This window comes from Protopterus annectens, chromosome 14.part0, assembly GCF_019279795.1.
Source record: "Protopterus annectens isolate FY-2018-M chromosome 14.part0, PAN1.0, whole genome shotgun sequence".
NCBI classification, from domain to species: Eukaryota; Metazoa; Chordata; order Ceratodontiformes; family Protopteridae; genus Protopterus; species Protopterus annectens.
Window position 1 is genome coordinate 19,749,700 of NC_056748.1, and position 17,395 is coordinate 19,767,094.

The 17,395-nt window shown below is 37.2% G+C and overlaps 1 protein-coding gene across 1 annotated transcript in view; it reads right to left on the reverse strand.

Annotated features, from left to right (window-relative positions):
- The window catches only part of CWH43 (cell wall biogenesis 43 C-terminal homolog), a 676,650-nt gene that overhangs the window by 303,391 nt on the left and 355,864 nt on the right, over window positions 1-17,395 (reverse strand). The window contains exon 10 of the mRNA XM_044056345.1: window positions 10,011-10,090. Coding sequence (XP_043912280.1) covers window positions 10,011-10,090 — 80 coding nt within the window. The remainder of the gene's footprint in view (window positions 1-10,010; window positions 10,091-17,395) is intronic.

Genomic DNA, 17,395 nt, shown 5'->3' on the forward strand with positions numbered 1-17,395 from the left:
CCCTTTAGTAGTTCCCTAGACCCTTGTACTAGCAGCTAGCACCCTTGGCCCCTATCTAGTAGTGCTGTTGGTGTGATCCCCTGTGTGAAATTTCTGTTACCCATCCACTCATCAAGGTTCCTCTTGAAGAGTGATAGTGAGGGACTCTGTCTTATGTAGATCAGGACCCTGTTCCATAGTAAGGGAAGTCTCTGCGAAGGGAATCAATCCCTCCAGCATGTTCTATTCATTGTTGTGTTGAGGTTTACATCCCTAGAGCGTGTAGCTCAAGTAGATTTGGTTTTGCTAAGATGGAGCATGTTCAACAATTCTGGGTTGGACATAGCTCTGTACTTTAGACAGAGATCGCCTCTGAGAAAGCGGTATGCAACAGAAAACAGTCTTAGCTTTTTCAATCGTGCTGCATAGGGCAACTGTTTGAGGCCAGTAATCCTCTTGGTTAGGTACCACTGTGGTCTCTCCAGCTGCTGGAGATGTCTAGCCAGGTACATTCCAATTGGTGCATTGTACTCAATAATGGGTCGGATGAGGGAAGAGTAGAGGGGCAACATTACATCCTTAGATCTTGATGCGAACCCTTTCGTGATCAGATGGGTCACATAGAAGGATTTTCTAACCACTTTGGCAACATGGTTATCAAAGGAAAGCTGACTATCTACTTGGGTCCCTAGATCCCTTATTTCTTCTTCAGATTTCAGGGGATTACCTCTCATGTTGTAGTTTGCAGGTACTCTGTTTTTCCAAAAGGGATTACTACGCATTTTTTTGCATTTAGCTTGAGACCATGGCTTTGACACCATGCATCAGTCTCATTTAGGCCCTTCTGGAGGATCTCCATGTCGGCCGGAGACTCTATTATAGCACCCAGTTTGCAGTCGTCCGCAAACTTAGTCAGCCACAGCCCTTCCGTGCTCGTTACTGGTCTGGATTCGGACATAAATCCCACTACTCTTACTTTATGGGATCTGTCTGAGAGCCAGTTTGCGATCCATCTTGTGATGTAAGGGTTTATGCATATACTAATATGAAGGAGAGAAAACTGTTGTAGGAAGAAATACAAAAATGTGTTGGTAAATACAGGTATGCACCACTTAACGTCTGGGACAGGTTTTATCCCATAGAATGTTATGCAGTGCAGATGTTAAGCAAACACCATACACTTTGCATTGTGTTCCACTTAATAACCTTCTGCACAATGTCTGACTGCATTTATGTCCACTTAGTACAGCACGGTTCATGCGATCAGATGCTGTGCGGAAGGACATTAAGCGGCACACACCTGTATGTCATTAGTGATTATAAGAGATTTTAACTGTAATCAGAGGAAACAAAAGAGAAAATAACACAGGATATTAAAATGTTAAGGAAATTAATAAAATGTGGAGAGTTAAAAGTAGGAAAAAATAAAGAATGGGCATAGTGCAAACCTTGGCTCTAGATGACTGTCACTGTTTAAGTCACACCCCGATCCCATGTGCAAAAATAGAAAAAAAGGGGTTGTGGATGGATGGATACAAAAGGGAAAATTTTAAGATAGAAATTTATGATATAGTTTACTCTAATGGCATGAAAGAAATAACACGGGAACTACAGATGGCAGAGTTTTTAGATTATAGAGCATTATGGGCTAGAATAGGGGAAGAGAGGGAAATTATAAAAGAGGGTAAAGGGCAAAGAGATTAACTGCACAGTTTTAAAGACATGAAGAAATGATATCAATTTTATAAAACATGGACACAGTAGGGGGTAGTGAATAGGCAGAAGTATAAAATATATTTAGAAGTGGAAAAAAAATAAAAAAGAAATAGGATGAAATATAAAGACATTTTATGGAACTGTGAAAGTGAGATAGAACAAACAATTGAAAAATAAGAGAAATAGAAAAACAGAATTATGGAAATAATAGAGAAAAGGTAAACATGGAGTTACATAGGCAATTTTTTTTCTGAAAGGAAAGAAACTGGAGGCTTCCCCTTATACAGAAATAGGAGTAAAATTGAGAGAAGAAATGAGGGGTGGGTGTTATCTTAGATGTCAAATGAGATATAAAATACAAACAAGAAGATATTATAGTGGTAATAAATGGATGCATGGGAAAAAATAGACAGGAGTAAAACAGGGATGCCCAGTGCGTATGTGCTTGTTTGTATTTGTAATGAATGCAGTAGTACATAACTTGCATGTATGAAATGAAGGAGACATGATGTGAGAAGGAAGGAAATGTTACATGTATGACACATAGATGATTTAGTTCTAACAAAAAACAAGGGATAGCTAAGAGAGGCTGTAGTAAGGATCAAAAAATTGTGAAAAAGCTGGTTTGCAGCTAAACAAAATGAAGTATAGGGGGTATGGTGAGATAAAAAATAAATGGAATATATTTCACAGAAAGGGAAATAAAGATTTAGGGAGTGACATTTGGTGAGCACGAAGGTATAATAAGTCAATGCAGAGTGATACTTGAACAAATAATAAATTGTTAGCTTGGTGGAAAAGCTTTTATCATTTCAGAAAAAGACATATATGCTGAATCTTTACATATTACGAAACAGCATATTTTTGTGGCATATGTATGTTTTCCACTCAAATGAAAAAGGAGTTATTAGATGCTTTTTCAGTTTGTTTAGCTTCATCTGGGGCTCAAAGCAGAACCCAGTAAGAACAGAGATAATTTACAATAAAAAAGAAGGAAGTCTACATTAAAAAAAATCCATTGGTGCACCTGCATTTATGCATTTATTTTGGGTGACAAGAAAGACAAAAAGAAATGACAGGTAAGATGTTATGAAAAATATAAGAATGTATTAGAAGAAAAAAAAACAGGGGAAAGTAAAGAAAAATGAAAAAGATAAAAGAAAAAGAATATGACAATAAAATGCAATTATGGAAGTTAAAAGTAAGTGAAGGTGATGTGAAAAGAATGGTATAACATGATTTTAGAAAAAAATAGTACAGCCATGGAGGAAGTTAACAGAATATGGACAAACGCAATAAGAGACAAAAGAAAAAGATCTGAAAATTTTTATGAAGCAGAGATTTTTTTGTGGAGAATTTTATTAGACAAGTTACCAGTGAAAGGGATTATGAATATAAGGTTATGGAGGAAATAAATGTATGAACTGTTTTGAAGAAGAAGAAGAAGAAACAACAAAACATTGTTTTTGTGTTGTAAAAAGAATAAAGAAATTTGGGGAAAGTTTAAAAATTAATATAGATAGGACGGATTTAAATGTATAAATATAAACATAATATTACATGGGAAGTATAATAAAGTTAAGAAATGTGATACTGATAAATGGGATAGAACACTGTTTGTGACGATATGGGTGCTGTGGAAAAAAAGATGTGAGAATTTGTTATATAACAAGAAAATGGGAGAGAAAGCTGTATTAGATGAAATAAGAAGATGGTTGTGGAAGAAAGGGGGGATAGAGGGTGAACATGAATGGAAATAAATGAAAGGAATATAACTGTTTGATTAATTTACTTTGTGTTGGTAACTTTGAAATAATTTTAAGGAAAAATGTAAAAAAATGACTGTAAATAACTGATTTTAAGTTTTTTTACATGGTTTAAAATTAGTGTAAATGTTAATAAAGCATCCCTGCTTTTTTCATAAGTGCTATGAAATCTTTTACGTCCACCTGAGCTATAATCAACTCAAGTAGACAAAGTCTCTGTTTCACTGTGTTATCCAAAGGACAGGTGCAATGAATGCAAGGAAATTCACATGTACAATTTTCACTGACATCTCCAAGGCATTTGACATTGTTGCTCACTTCCTACTCACCAAATAACTTTTTCTTTATGGGCTGAACTCTGCCACTTAAAATCGGTTCTCTGATTACCTGTATAGTAGACTCTTCAACATTGTCCTTTCAAATACACAGTTCTCCCTTTCCCCTGCATTGTATGTTATTCAGTGAGTCTCTGTTCTTGGAATGTTGCTGTTTGTTATTTATATTAATATCCTCATAATTTCTCAAAAGGCATGCAATGTCTTTATGGTGATGATGATGTCATCTGGGAATCTGACACTTTACCTCTGCATGACTGTAGCTCTGCCCTAGCTCCATTATGTCAGGCCTGTGACAACAGGGAGCTTACAATAAATCTTAACAAAACAAAATCATTGTTTTTTGGCTTATGCCATGGCACATAGAGCCTTATAGGTCCTGATGGTGAACCTCTAAAAATTATACAGCTCATAAAACATTTTGGGGTCTGGATATACCTATCACAGTATATACAGTATTAGAAATAATATGACATCAATGCTCAATAAATGCAGCAGCATTTTCAACCTACTTAATGGACAGGAGAGGATCGCAATTGGCAAATAAGTACCTCTACCAGTACTTGAATACACCCTTCTCATAGGTTCATAAGTTCATAGAGTAGTACTAGGCTAACTGCCCTTGCGAGCCATTTTAAGCCTAGTTAATTATCCCTTGTGAGACTAAAACCCTGAACCTTGTGTTTATAAGGCAAACACCTTAACCATTAGGCAACCATCCTCAACCCCTTAACAGAAATCTGAAAAGACCTACTGACAATGCAGAACTACATCTGCTGCTTAATTGTTGGAGCTGGTTGGCGGCTTCATCATTGCCTTGCAATCAAGAAGGTTGGTTGGTTGGTTTCCAGTTGCCCAAAGATTTATTATTCTCACTAGCACAATTCTGTATAAAGTTCCTTGCATATACTGGTAGTAAGTCTCAAGTCAACTCATTTCTATCAAACAAAACTAAAAGTTTCTCAGAACTTCTAACTTTGCTACAGTCTTACTTACCATCCCACTGTATTCATTTGTCTTCTGCTGACACAGCTTTTTCCCATGTGGGCCTGTCTGTCTGAACCTCACTCCCCTTATATCCCTCAGTAAGCCAGCTTAACATATACTGGTAGTAACAGGCTGTTGTACAAGAATGTGCGACTGCCAGCTGATAAATAACAGCAACTCTTTCACCACTGGGAAGCATTCTGATTGAATGAACTAACACGTCCTCAGCACTTTCACCCTTTAAGTTCAATTTATAGCTTTTGTGCATTTTATGTGCATACTGTGTTTTTGTAAACACACTTTGGGGAATTTTTAATTGTCTAAAGCCCAAAAGGCACATATTTCTTTTCTTTCTTTAATTATTTAATGTAGCTTGCCTAGGCCAGTAGCCCTTTTTCAGCCATGATACTGCCTCATACAGTATCACAGAAAAAGTAAATGAAATACAGCATTTAAACAAGTCAGTTAATGTTATTATTCATTAAATAATAATGCGTTGCTCAGAAGAACAATCATACGATACTTTGCTGGAACTGACAATTACAATGGAACAGACAAAACAGATTACACAAATATAGGTCGAATGTTTTTGAAATAAACACATAGTTATTCCCCAAAGATGATGATTTATGAAGATTTTTGCTTTAACTAATTGCTTTACAATTTGCTTGTGCAGCCACATACAGTATATTTAAGCAATAACCCACGTCAGGGTGTGGGTAATGCTAGATTTACCCATGGTTGGTGTGGTTTGGTCATGAGGGCGAAGCCCGAGTGACCAAACAAAGACAACTGTGAGCAAATCTAGCATTACCACACCCAGACATGGGTTATTGCTATTATAAAATGACATTGTTTAAGAATAAAAATACTTATTTTCCTTAAATAATGCCTTTGTATAATACCTGCATGGTGCCCTTCCATGGTTTTCCATTATCCTGGGGCTTTTTCTGATATACTGCACAAGTGTATGTTTACACAGCACATCAGAGCTGTGTAGAGGAAGCAACAGAGAAAGGAAGATCTCTATTGCTTTTTTAAAGCTGTCTCACTATAGTAAATGAGTTTAACATAGCGAGATATATTTAAAAAAAGCAACGGAGAAAGGAAGATCTCCATTCCCTTTTTTAAAGCTATCTTGCTATGTTAAACAAGTTTAACATAGCGAGATATCTTTAAAATAAAGCAACAGAGAAAAGAAGATCCCCATTGCTTTTTTTTAAGATATTTCGCTATGTTAAATGTATAACATAGCAAGATTATAGCAACAGAGATCTTCTGTTCTCTGTTGCTACCTAACACAAACAAAAAAAATCAAGACTTACACTAATGGAAAAAGTCTGGGCGACCGGACCTTTTTCCATTAGTATATGTTGGATTTACAATGGGTACTCTGGTTGGGCTGGCCAATCAGTGTGCACATTTTGGAATACTAATCGGCAGTCATTGTATAATTTGAGATTTGGATTAGCCTGTGCGGATTTAAACTATTAAAATCCATGCTGAGACATAATAATGGGTGAAAATTATTTACATACTTTAGGTTTCAAACAGGAAAATGCATTGTAAAGCACTCTAAGATGTAGTTTGTGCAGGGGAAGAAAAGTGAATGGATTGTGACATCAGGATGCTGTGGGTATATGTTTTATTTTTGAGAAGGAAGCCAAAGTGCAGGAAACATCAGAGACACTGACTCAGGTAAAGAACCTAGTAAATTAATGAACAGGTGGTTATGCTGTCTTTTTTGGGCAAATGGTCACAGCATTTCATAGCAAGGGTTGTACATTTGTTATTGAGGAGTGGTGCCTGGTCCAGTGAAAATCTAACAATCTTTTTTAACAGTGGACCCAGACTGACCCACAGAGACATGAAGGTTGACCTGGTCTGTGTGATAAAGAGGTTTTCCTATCCCAAACTTTAAACTTCACTCAATTAAGTAGCTGAGCCTCCAATTAAGTGAAGTGGATAAAACTCCATACTGAGTAAGGGCTGCATGATACTGGCATGCTGCTCGGTGACAGGTGTTTAATCAAGTCAATGAAGACAGTCCCAGTAAATCTGCACTTATGCATTTATTTCTGAATATAGTTTATGATACAGAGCATAATTGCTAAGGTGTTATGACCGGGTCTATATTATGTAGTTGAAGGTACTAAATCTCGACTACTCTTTTATCAACACATATGTGTCGTACGTGTACCTGAGTGAATGGCCACATCATCGATTTCTTTCCAAGGGAGAGAAATCGGTTGACCGTTGTTTTAAATCTGCCATTTTCCCCTTTGTATTGCGATCTCGGAGTTAGTATATTTAGTTTGGGGGGATGTGGGGGCGAAGCCCCCCACTTCATAGTGTTTGTTATATTGTGTCATGCGTAGTTGGCCTACCAATTTCTTTCCCTTGGAAAGAACTCAATGATGATGTGGCCATTTGCTCAAGTGAACATTTGATAAATATGTGTCGATAAAAGGGTAGTCGAGATTTAATACCTTCGACTATATAATATAGACCCTTATGACCTTTCCTGTAAGTATGTTGCTGTGAACTGAAGAAGTTGAAGGATTTAATCTAAGTTACAAGCTACAAAGAGAGAGGACACTGCTTGAGATTTATGGAGAGGAGGGATATGTAGTGAAAAGAAAGAAGCAGTGAGTTGCTCTTTTTAGGGAGCGGTACAACCTTGCATAACTTTTACAGAGCAGGAAAAGTGGCAGTGGAATGCAGCATGCTAATGATGCCCCAGTGTGGCACAGTAATAAAAGTGACAAATACTTTGAGGAATTTTGGAGTGAGACCACCTAATCTGTGTCTATCAAAGTCAAACAGTTCTCTTAGCAATGAGGTCACACCTCAGATGGAATCTCAAAGTGGAAGATAGGGTTGTAATCTTTAAGACAACTTTTAGGTTTATTTTATTTTGTTGATAAGACCTGATTTGCAAGTATGATCCATTTTTTAACAAATTTGTTATATCAGCAGATTGGGTTATGCAATTTATGTTTTATTTTGGAAGAAAATGTCCTTTTGGCCAGCCTAATAATTTCTTAACCTTTGTCCACAAATGTTTTGGCTTACTTATAAGCCTTTTTTGCTGAACTTTAAGGTTGCTGGTCACACTTTCATGGCTAGTTCTTTTGCAATATTTTCACATATTACAAACTTAGATTCAGCCGAAGTGTAAATTGAGAATTTTGAAAAAATTTCCAAGTTGCTTTCTTACAAAGGATAGCATTAGCAAGGAGCCTGATTATGTTTGGTGCATCTTGTAATCTTACAGTGAAAAAGGATATTTAGAAGGCACTCCAGAGCTATGTCATAGTCGCTTTGCTCTGTCGCACAGGTCCAGTAGGTAGGTGCTGACTTCAACAGAAGGACAGACAGGAGGCATTCTTTAAGGCTCATGGTTTCTATACAGTCCCTGTATTACTATACCCTTCAGTGACTGTCACCTATAACTGAATAAACTGTAAGCAGTATAGAACCAGTCAATTCACAATACTGGAAAACAAACTGAACAATCGAGTCAGCAAGCAGGGTGCATTGAATGTGGAGCACATAGAAGGCACAGAAACTGAAATATTGATTGACAACCAACATATGCCATATAAATCAGCAAAAATGGAGATAAAAAAATAAGTCCATTATTTAGATATGTGCATATACCTCTGCATCCTGCACCCAAGTGTGCCTATGCAGATACAAGTTTCTCCCTAGTTCTTTGGTGCGTCTCCAGTGACTATCCTATGATGTGCATCCAGCAGCATCTACACAATGACAAAAGGTATTAAGCAGCTCTCCAAAGAGACATCATTCCACATAGCCACATCATCTGGCATCGGTCTCTGTTGATGTTACTCTGTCCATATGTTGCCTTTCCTGTACTTATGTTATAGTATTTGCAAAACAGGTTGCTTGCTGTGTTAGATGTGATTGAGTTTATATGTTAGGGCTCTGCTTATGTACATCTAATTGATTCTACTAATTGTTACTGACTGGATTTATGTGTTTAGGTTGGATACGTTTCTGGCTTATGCCTCCTACTAATACTGTATTACTTCCATTCATCTCTGTTCTTTGTGTGTAACACATACTAATATGATCTGCTCCCTGACTTGATCAGTAGACAGCACATGCAGTCATGCAATTTGATTCACTGTAATATATACACTGACTTACACTCCTGTACTGGGAGCCAGTCAGTAACATATGATCTGATAATCCTGGAGCCCTCTTGGTTGCTCGTACCTTTTATTTTGGTCCCAGTGTCACTTGTTTGCATGGAAAGTGTCTTCTGTTATTGCTTCATCCAACTTCTAGCAATACAAGATTTGTTACTATGTTGTTATTTATGAAATATTTCATTATCAAAGGAAGATCAGTTATTACCTTAAGTAAATGATTTTGGATACATTTTATGTAGATCCTGGCATGTTTACTGAAAATGGTTAATATGTACCCATGTAAAATCCACTCATTTTTAAAGTTGGCATTGAGCAATAAAATGAATATGTGTATTGAGTGTGTTCATGTTTGCACAAAAAAAATAGACAGACAGGCAGTGTGATATAAATAATTATACGTACCTAGATATTCAGATAGCTATCTAATTTGAGAGGCAAACAGATATCCATAAAGGGATTGGCAGGCAAGCAGACTAACTGATAGCTTGGTGGACAAGTGAATCTAGAACAAGTGTAACAAATGACAGTTTTCTCTGGGGTTGAAAGAAAGTTCACTTGCATTACACTGAACAATCCCAAAACATTATGCTTGTGTTCTACATACTTCAAGTATGTGGACTATGCCATCTTCTAATCAGATATAAATTGTATTATTTGAGTATGTGATCTGTGTCTTCTGATAACAGTTTTAGGATTGCATTTTTTCTCTTTGTTCTTTCCTAAGACAGAACAATCCATGCCATTTTATTCTATATAATAACAAGTATAATATTTCCAGTAATTTAGTGCACTGGTTAGAAAACTGATAGCAAATACACATGCCTGTGAGGAAAGTAATTCAATAAAATGCTTTTAAAGTAACATGACCAATACTCACCACTATGTACACATTTTTTTATAAATATTTCCTTATTAATACCAATTATTTTCTAACATTCATTTTCTACTTCATGTAGACCTGACAAATTCCCAGTGGATACCAATTAATTAACTAATTTAGATCTGCTGAGTTAGATTATGAAAAAGAGAAAAATGTAAAAACTCACCCCTTTTCCCAGTTTCTTCTGATACATCTGATGTCGAAGCCCCAGTCCTAGCAGACCCACTCCAAGAAAAAGGCACAAAGCTATATAAAACAATATAGTGCACAACATAAGATTTGTGAATATATTCCTGTGTGTAAAAAGACTGCAATATTGATATCTAATTTTCCCTTCAACGTGTAAAGCTATTCTGAGACCAAACTGCATTTCATCACAGCAATTATAATCTGCTTTAGGCAGGCTATACAAGCAGTAATTACTTCTAAGATGCTGTGTTTGAGGCTGGATCATTATTACTAACTACTCTTTTGGTGAGCTGTTTGACAATGCTTATAGTCCCACATTAAAGATGTTCCCTGAGTCTCCCAAATATGCCAGGGGTAACATGACCCCATATGGTGCCCCATCAGGCATAATGTTTGGCGTGTTTTTTACAATGAAGAATGCTTGTTCTCTCAGCAAATGTGACATACATAGATGTAAAGCTGGAGGAGAAAGGATAATGTTATTCAGACATTACAGAAATATCAGAGAAGGAGCAAATAATTCCAACTCCATTTCCACAAGCTCTTGTTTGTTTAGGCATCTTGAGATCCATTATAATATTTTTTTTTCTAGCAAAACTGTTACAGACCCAAGGAACCACCACGCAGACCCAAGGAACCACCACAACATAGGCATTTGGTGGGGAAGGCTGCAGAGATAAATATGGTATACAGAGTATATAGCCATCAAGGTCAGAGGATTCTAACTGTGATATTTTCACTGAGAGCTTGTAAGCTGCCTTGATGGATGCAGGCCTTCAATCCACCTCTTCTTTTAAGCATAACACTGAAGAGTTAAACCAGGCAAACCAGCAATACATTTAAACAGTGTGAATGTGTAGTTTATCAGATGTGGCTTTGGGGCTATGAAGTGGTAGTTCTGAAATGAGAGGATCATGGGAACAAGTACAGCAATGGGCCTGACTTCACAAAGTATCTGAAAATGGGTCTGCACTAAGGTCCCCAAATCACTGCCTAAACCTGTTTCTCAACAATAAGGAGAGTAATGCTTTGTATGCCTCTCAGTTGTCCAGATTTTTACAGAATGTCCAGATTTTTGCCTCATATGTTTGGTCTGTTCCTCAAAACAATTGTGTTTTTCTGAAAAATCAATGAGGATTGAAGACACTAAATAATGACAGATATTTGAGTTTCAAGCTTTATATCCTTTCAAAACCTGTTATTCTAGCAACTTTCTAAGCTTATGAGAGCAACATTTAACTTCTGTCCCTATTTTTGGCCTTTGTAACCCCATTATCTCTGCCTTTGTCCAGATTTCTTGGACTAGGAGGTTAAGAGGTATGATGCCTTGTCATGATGAGAATGAGCAGAAACATATACTTTGGTACAGCAATAGATAGTGTGAGACCTGTACAAATTCTAGGTGCAGTGGAATCCAAGTCCCTGCTTTATAAAAGGGGTTAATACAGCTAGCAGGCTGTGAGGTAACATGTAATGCTCATGCAGGTATTGTTTTGCATGTCTTGTGCAATGTTAGACATGATAAGATGATTTGGGGTAGTAACTTAGCTTTCCAGGAAGGCTAAGGGGATAGAATGTTACTAGACAGATGGTAAAAACAATCTGCATGACAGACTGATGTTACAGCCCACATAAGTGTTGTTTGCATGGTGACACAACCAAACAGAAGTATCTACAACAAAACGCAAATTTCCAGAGCCCAATACAAATAAAATTTCTTTAATGATGACCACTGCAGGTATCTCACATCTGGCCATGCTGCATTGCACTTTGAGAAGGTGAAGCTTGTCCCAAGAGAATTTATTGAGTTTGTGACTACAGGGCATTACTACCATAACTGACTTTTTTTTTACTGCATAATAAAATAAAAAAAATAGCTTGTCTACCAGGTTGCCAAAATATTTAATGTTAATTTACACTAGATAATATAGAGTAAAACAACCAAATTCAACAATTTGCAGACTATTTAAAATAGAAAACAAGCTCTTCAAGTACAATAACTGGAAGGAACATAAAAAAATGCTGACCCCAGCACAAGTAGGTCCACTATAATTTGGTGTAAATATTTCCATGGCGCTTTCAAGTCCATGATTTTTGCCTTGAATTTGGCAGATAACTGTGTGCATTTACACAATAAATTGATGAGATAAAAATAATGTTTTCTCAAGGAAATCTCTTGCAGATTAATCTACTGAGTTGTTTCACATAGAACTTTAATAAAGCAAATAGGATTATAAACAATAATGCATTATCTTTACTTGTAAAGTCCATCCCAAAATGTATGATGCACTGCTGGCTGGACAAATCATAATTCGAAAAATATAGCGAGTACAGGCAAGTGCTAACACATAGCAAAATAGTTAGTTAGGAACAACTCTGTTATCTTATACAACATATTGTAAAATAAGGTACACAACTATGTAGTTGAAACTGTAACTTTTAACCAAAACATGTTATGGTAATAGAAGCATTAACTAAAGCAAAAAATATGGACTTGTATATGGTTTGAAAAAGTTTCACTACTCCTAAGACAGAATTTGTTTATAAAAGTAGACTTCTGTCATGGTCCTGTACAGTGGCATAAAAGTTACAATTTCAGTTCTGTACTAGAAAGTATAACATCTGGAGTCCAGATCTGAAACTTAAGAAGAGACTGAAATTTGTAAACAACAATCAGAGTGACCTGTAGCAAAGCTATATGGACTGGCATGTGCATGTGGGAGGGGATGAGAAAGAAAACACAGCAATACAGCCAGCTCTGACTTGAAATTTGTCACTTTTCCAAACAGATAATTTGTTTATGAATGCAATCTTTCAGCATAGTCCTGTACATAGAGATAAAAGTAATGTAAAGCTATAATTTTATACTGAGAGGTAAAATATCCAGAGTTGAGAGCAATAATGTGAGCTAAGGCTGAAATGTGTTAACAACAATCAGAATGATCTGAAGCAAAACTGGGTGAACCAGCAAATGCACTGGGAAAAGATGCTATAGTTCACAAGTAAGGTAGCCAGCAATCTAGATGAAGCTGTCATTTTAACACACAGTATATCTGAGTACTTAACTAAGGCATAAAATGCAGACAATAATTTACTTTTAACATTTATCATTACTGCAAACCAGAATTTGATTATAACTTCAGATGTTCAGCATGGTTGAGTGTATCAAGAAAAAAGTGAAGAGATGCTGTAATCTTATACTAGAAATAATACCCAGAAACAAAATCAGCAAAGTAAGGCACAGATCAAATATACTAATAGCAGTTACAACAACCCAAAGCAAAATCTGTATGAACCTGCAGTTGCATAGGATAGAAGATGAGACATAACAGACCACTTTAACTAGAAACCAAAACCATAGGAATAGAGTCATAGCAAACAAGCATCTTGTCCTGTAAATCAAGAGGAATATGTTAGCAGTATTTTGAAATTTGAGCTCACTGGAAAAAGGACGATGTTAAAAAAAAAAAAAATCAGATTGGCCAAGTGGAAGTGAAATGCAGAGCCAGAGCTTGTACTTCACAGTGAAAGCATTTTGACTAATCATCTTCTTTCAGCTTTTCCCTTTAGAGGTCGCCACAACAGATCATCTGTTTCCATTTCTTCCTGTCCTCTGCATCTTGCTCTGTTACACCAGCCACCTGCATGTCCTCTCTCACCACATCCATAAACCTTATCTTAGGCCTTCCTCATTTCCTGTTACCTGGCAGCTTCGTCCTTAGCATCTTTTCCCAATATACTCAACATCCCTTCTCAGCACATGTCCAAACCAACATAATCTTGCCTCTCTGGCTTTGTCTACAAACCTTCCAACCTGGGCTGACCATCTAATATACTTATTCCTGATCCTGTCCACCCTCGTCACACCCAGTGCAAATCTTAACATCTTTAACTCTGCCACATCCAGCTCTAACTCCTGCCTTTTTGTCAATGCCACTGTCTCCAACCCATATAACATAGCTGGTCTCACTACCCTCTTGCAGACCTTCCCTTTCACTCTTACTGGTACTCATTTGTCACAAATCACTCCTGACACTCTTCTCCATCCACTCCATCCTGCCTGTACTCTCTTCTTTACCTCTCTTCCACACTCACCATTACTCTGAACTATTGATCCCAAGTATTTAAACTCATCCACCTTCACCACCTCTACTCCCTACATCCTCACCATTCCTCTATCCTCCCTCTCATTCACACACACATATATTCTGTCTTAGTCCTGCTAACCTTCATTCCTCTTCTCTCTAGAGCATATCTCCATCTCTACAGGGTCTCCTCCACCTGTTCCCTACTCTCACTACAGATCACAATGTCATCTGCAAACTTCATAGTCCACGGGGACTCCTGTCTGATCTCGTCTGTCAACATGTCCATCACCATTGCAAATAAGAAAGGGCTCAGAGCTGATCCTTGATGTAATCCCACCTCCACCTTAAACGCATCCATCACTCCCACCGCAGACCTCACCGCTGTCACACTACCCTCATACATATCCTGTACCACTCTTACATACTTCTCTGACACTCCCGACTTCCTCATACAATACCACAACTCCTGTCTAGGCACCCTGTCATATGCTTTCTCTAAGTCTACAAAAACACAATGCAACTCCTTCTGACCTTTTCTGTACTTCTCCATCAACACTCTCAGAGCAAACATTCCATCTGTAGTGCTCTTTCCCAGCATGAAACCATACTGCTGATCACTAATCATCACCTCCCTTCTTAACCTAGCTTCCACTACTCTTTCCCATAACTTCATGCTGTGACTGATCAATTTAATCTCTCTGTAGTTACTACAGCTCTGCACATCTCCCTTATTCTTAAAAATCGGTACCAAAACACTTTTTCTCCATTCCTCAGGCATCCTCTCACTTTCCATGATTTCATTAAACAACCTGGTTAAAAACTCCACTGCCATTTCACCTAAACACCTCCATGCTTCTACAGTTATGTCATCTGGACCAACAGCCTTGCCATTCTTCATCCTCTTCATAGCTATCCTTACCTCCTCCTTGCTAATCCATTGTACTCCATGATTCACTATCCCTACATCATCCAACCTTCTCTCCCTCTCATTCTCTTCATTCATCAACCCCTCAAAGTATTCTTTCCATCGGCTCAACACACTCTCCTCACTTCTGAGTATGTTTCCCTCATTATCCTTTATCACCTTTACCTGCTGCACATCTTTCCTAGCTCGGTCCCTCTGTCTAGCCAATCGGTACAGGTCCTTTTCTCCCTCCTTAGTGCCCAACCTTTCATACAACTCTTCATATGCCTTATCCTTAGCCTTCGCCACCTCTCTCTTTGCCATGCCCCTCATCTCCTTATACTCCTGTCTACTTTCTTCATCTCTCTGAAAATCCCACTTCTTCTTTGCCAACTTCTTTCTCTGTATACTCTCCTGCACTTCTTCATTCCACCACCATGTCTCCTTGTCATCCTTCCTCTGTCCAGATGTCATACCAAGCACCTTTCTAGCTGTCTCCCTTACTAGCTCTGCTGTAGTTACCCAGCTATTTGGTAACTCTTCACTGCCACCCAGTGCCTGTCTTAACTCATCCCTGAACTCCACCTCACAATTACCCTTTAAAAAGCATTTTGACTAATAAACATACAAAAAATAAAAATAAAACAGAACTTAAAAGAGCTATCCTGGTAGAATAGTGCCATAAAAGAATATCAGCTCACAGCTCAGCCTGCAGTAAAAGGCAACAATTTAATATTAAAATGAAGTTCTCATTAAAATCTTTTAAATATTTATGACACCCAAAATATATAGTTAAATCAGGTTTAAATGGAAAGTCATCTAAGAAAAGGCTGCAGTGAACTGAAAATGTTATTTTATTCTTCTTCTGTTTTGTCTAAACAAAAATTCATGAGAAGTGTTTTTCATGCATGCTAGGAACATGTGCTTATAACAACCATGGACAATACCAAGGCAAATCATGGACGCCCAGTTGCAAACTAAGATAAGGGCAACAAGAAAAAAACTAAGTAAAACATATTTGCAACAAAGCAGTCTATTTAAAAAAAAAGAAGTTACAAAATAGTTAAGAAGGAGCAACAGGAAAAATGTGGAGTGAAAAAGAAAGTATAATAGAAAGTAACAATTTTAAATACTTCAGGCACTGTTCCCAGCAAATAAAAACATCCTAATAAGCTGAAAAAGGAATCTAACAGTTTGTTGAATAGGACATATTAAAAACATTCTATAAGTGCTGTGGTAGTATCAGTAAAGTAACATAAGATTAAAACTGTTAGACAGCTTGCAAGACCACTGATGGAAACCACACGTTTTAATGAATTTCAATTATTTGACTATCAGCATAATAAGCAGTATCAAAACTAAATTCAGTAAACAACTCAAAGTGAGAATGTCTATGAAGGCTTTATTACATAAAGAGACAGATGGTTACTTGAAAAAAAAATCATCAAGTTGGAATGCAAAAAAAGCTTGTCAAAAATAAATTTTTCTTCTTTTGGATCACCTATTTTATATTTGCAGCTGATTTGGGAAAAAATATATCAGTTTATCTGGAAACAACATCTGAAAATAAATGTTCTCAATCAGGAATTGGCACAAAGGAGAAAACTGTCTTCTCTTTAATTTATATTCCATAGGAATGTCTGCAGAGACGGTTTTGCCAAGAATGGTCTGTTTTATTCTTGACAGTTTCAAGGATTTTTACCTGTGGCTGGGATTTAAAAAATATTTGCATTATGTGGCATAAATTAGTAGCACTAGTGGTCATCCTTAGAATGAATAGTGCACTCACAATTCTACCATACAGATGCTGCAGTTGCACAAGGCTCAGGACAGCAGGGTATGTAGCACAAACTAATGAATGCATAAAGACATATAATGGAAGAGCTGCATGCAGATATGCCACACATAATGGTGAATCAATTCACAGCTGTATAAAATGGCTGCATTGCAACAAGGCACATACCAGTTCTGAACACTGAGGTACATGCAGTATAAGGTGAGAGCAATGCTAGGAGTTTCATCATCTGCAGCACAGCAGTATATGTTAGCAACCACCATAAGAGCCAGTGCCCATAATGTTACATTCTGTGGCCATCTGTGCCAATGGAAGAGTTATAGACAATGGCTAACATGCCACTAGCTCACAGGCTGCAAACTTTTCTGAGTGGACAAGGAGACTGTAAGAGAGCTAGCTGAACTGTCACTCATAAGCAGAATTGAGGGGGATACCTGGTAAGCCTATTCATGTGGATAGTAAGCCATGTGTACTCTTAAATATCTTAGTTAAAAAAACATTCCAGTAACCTACAGCATGTGGAAAATATTTCTGGTGTCCAAGGAAAGCAGACAATAGAAATAGTACTATGCAGG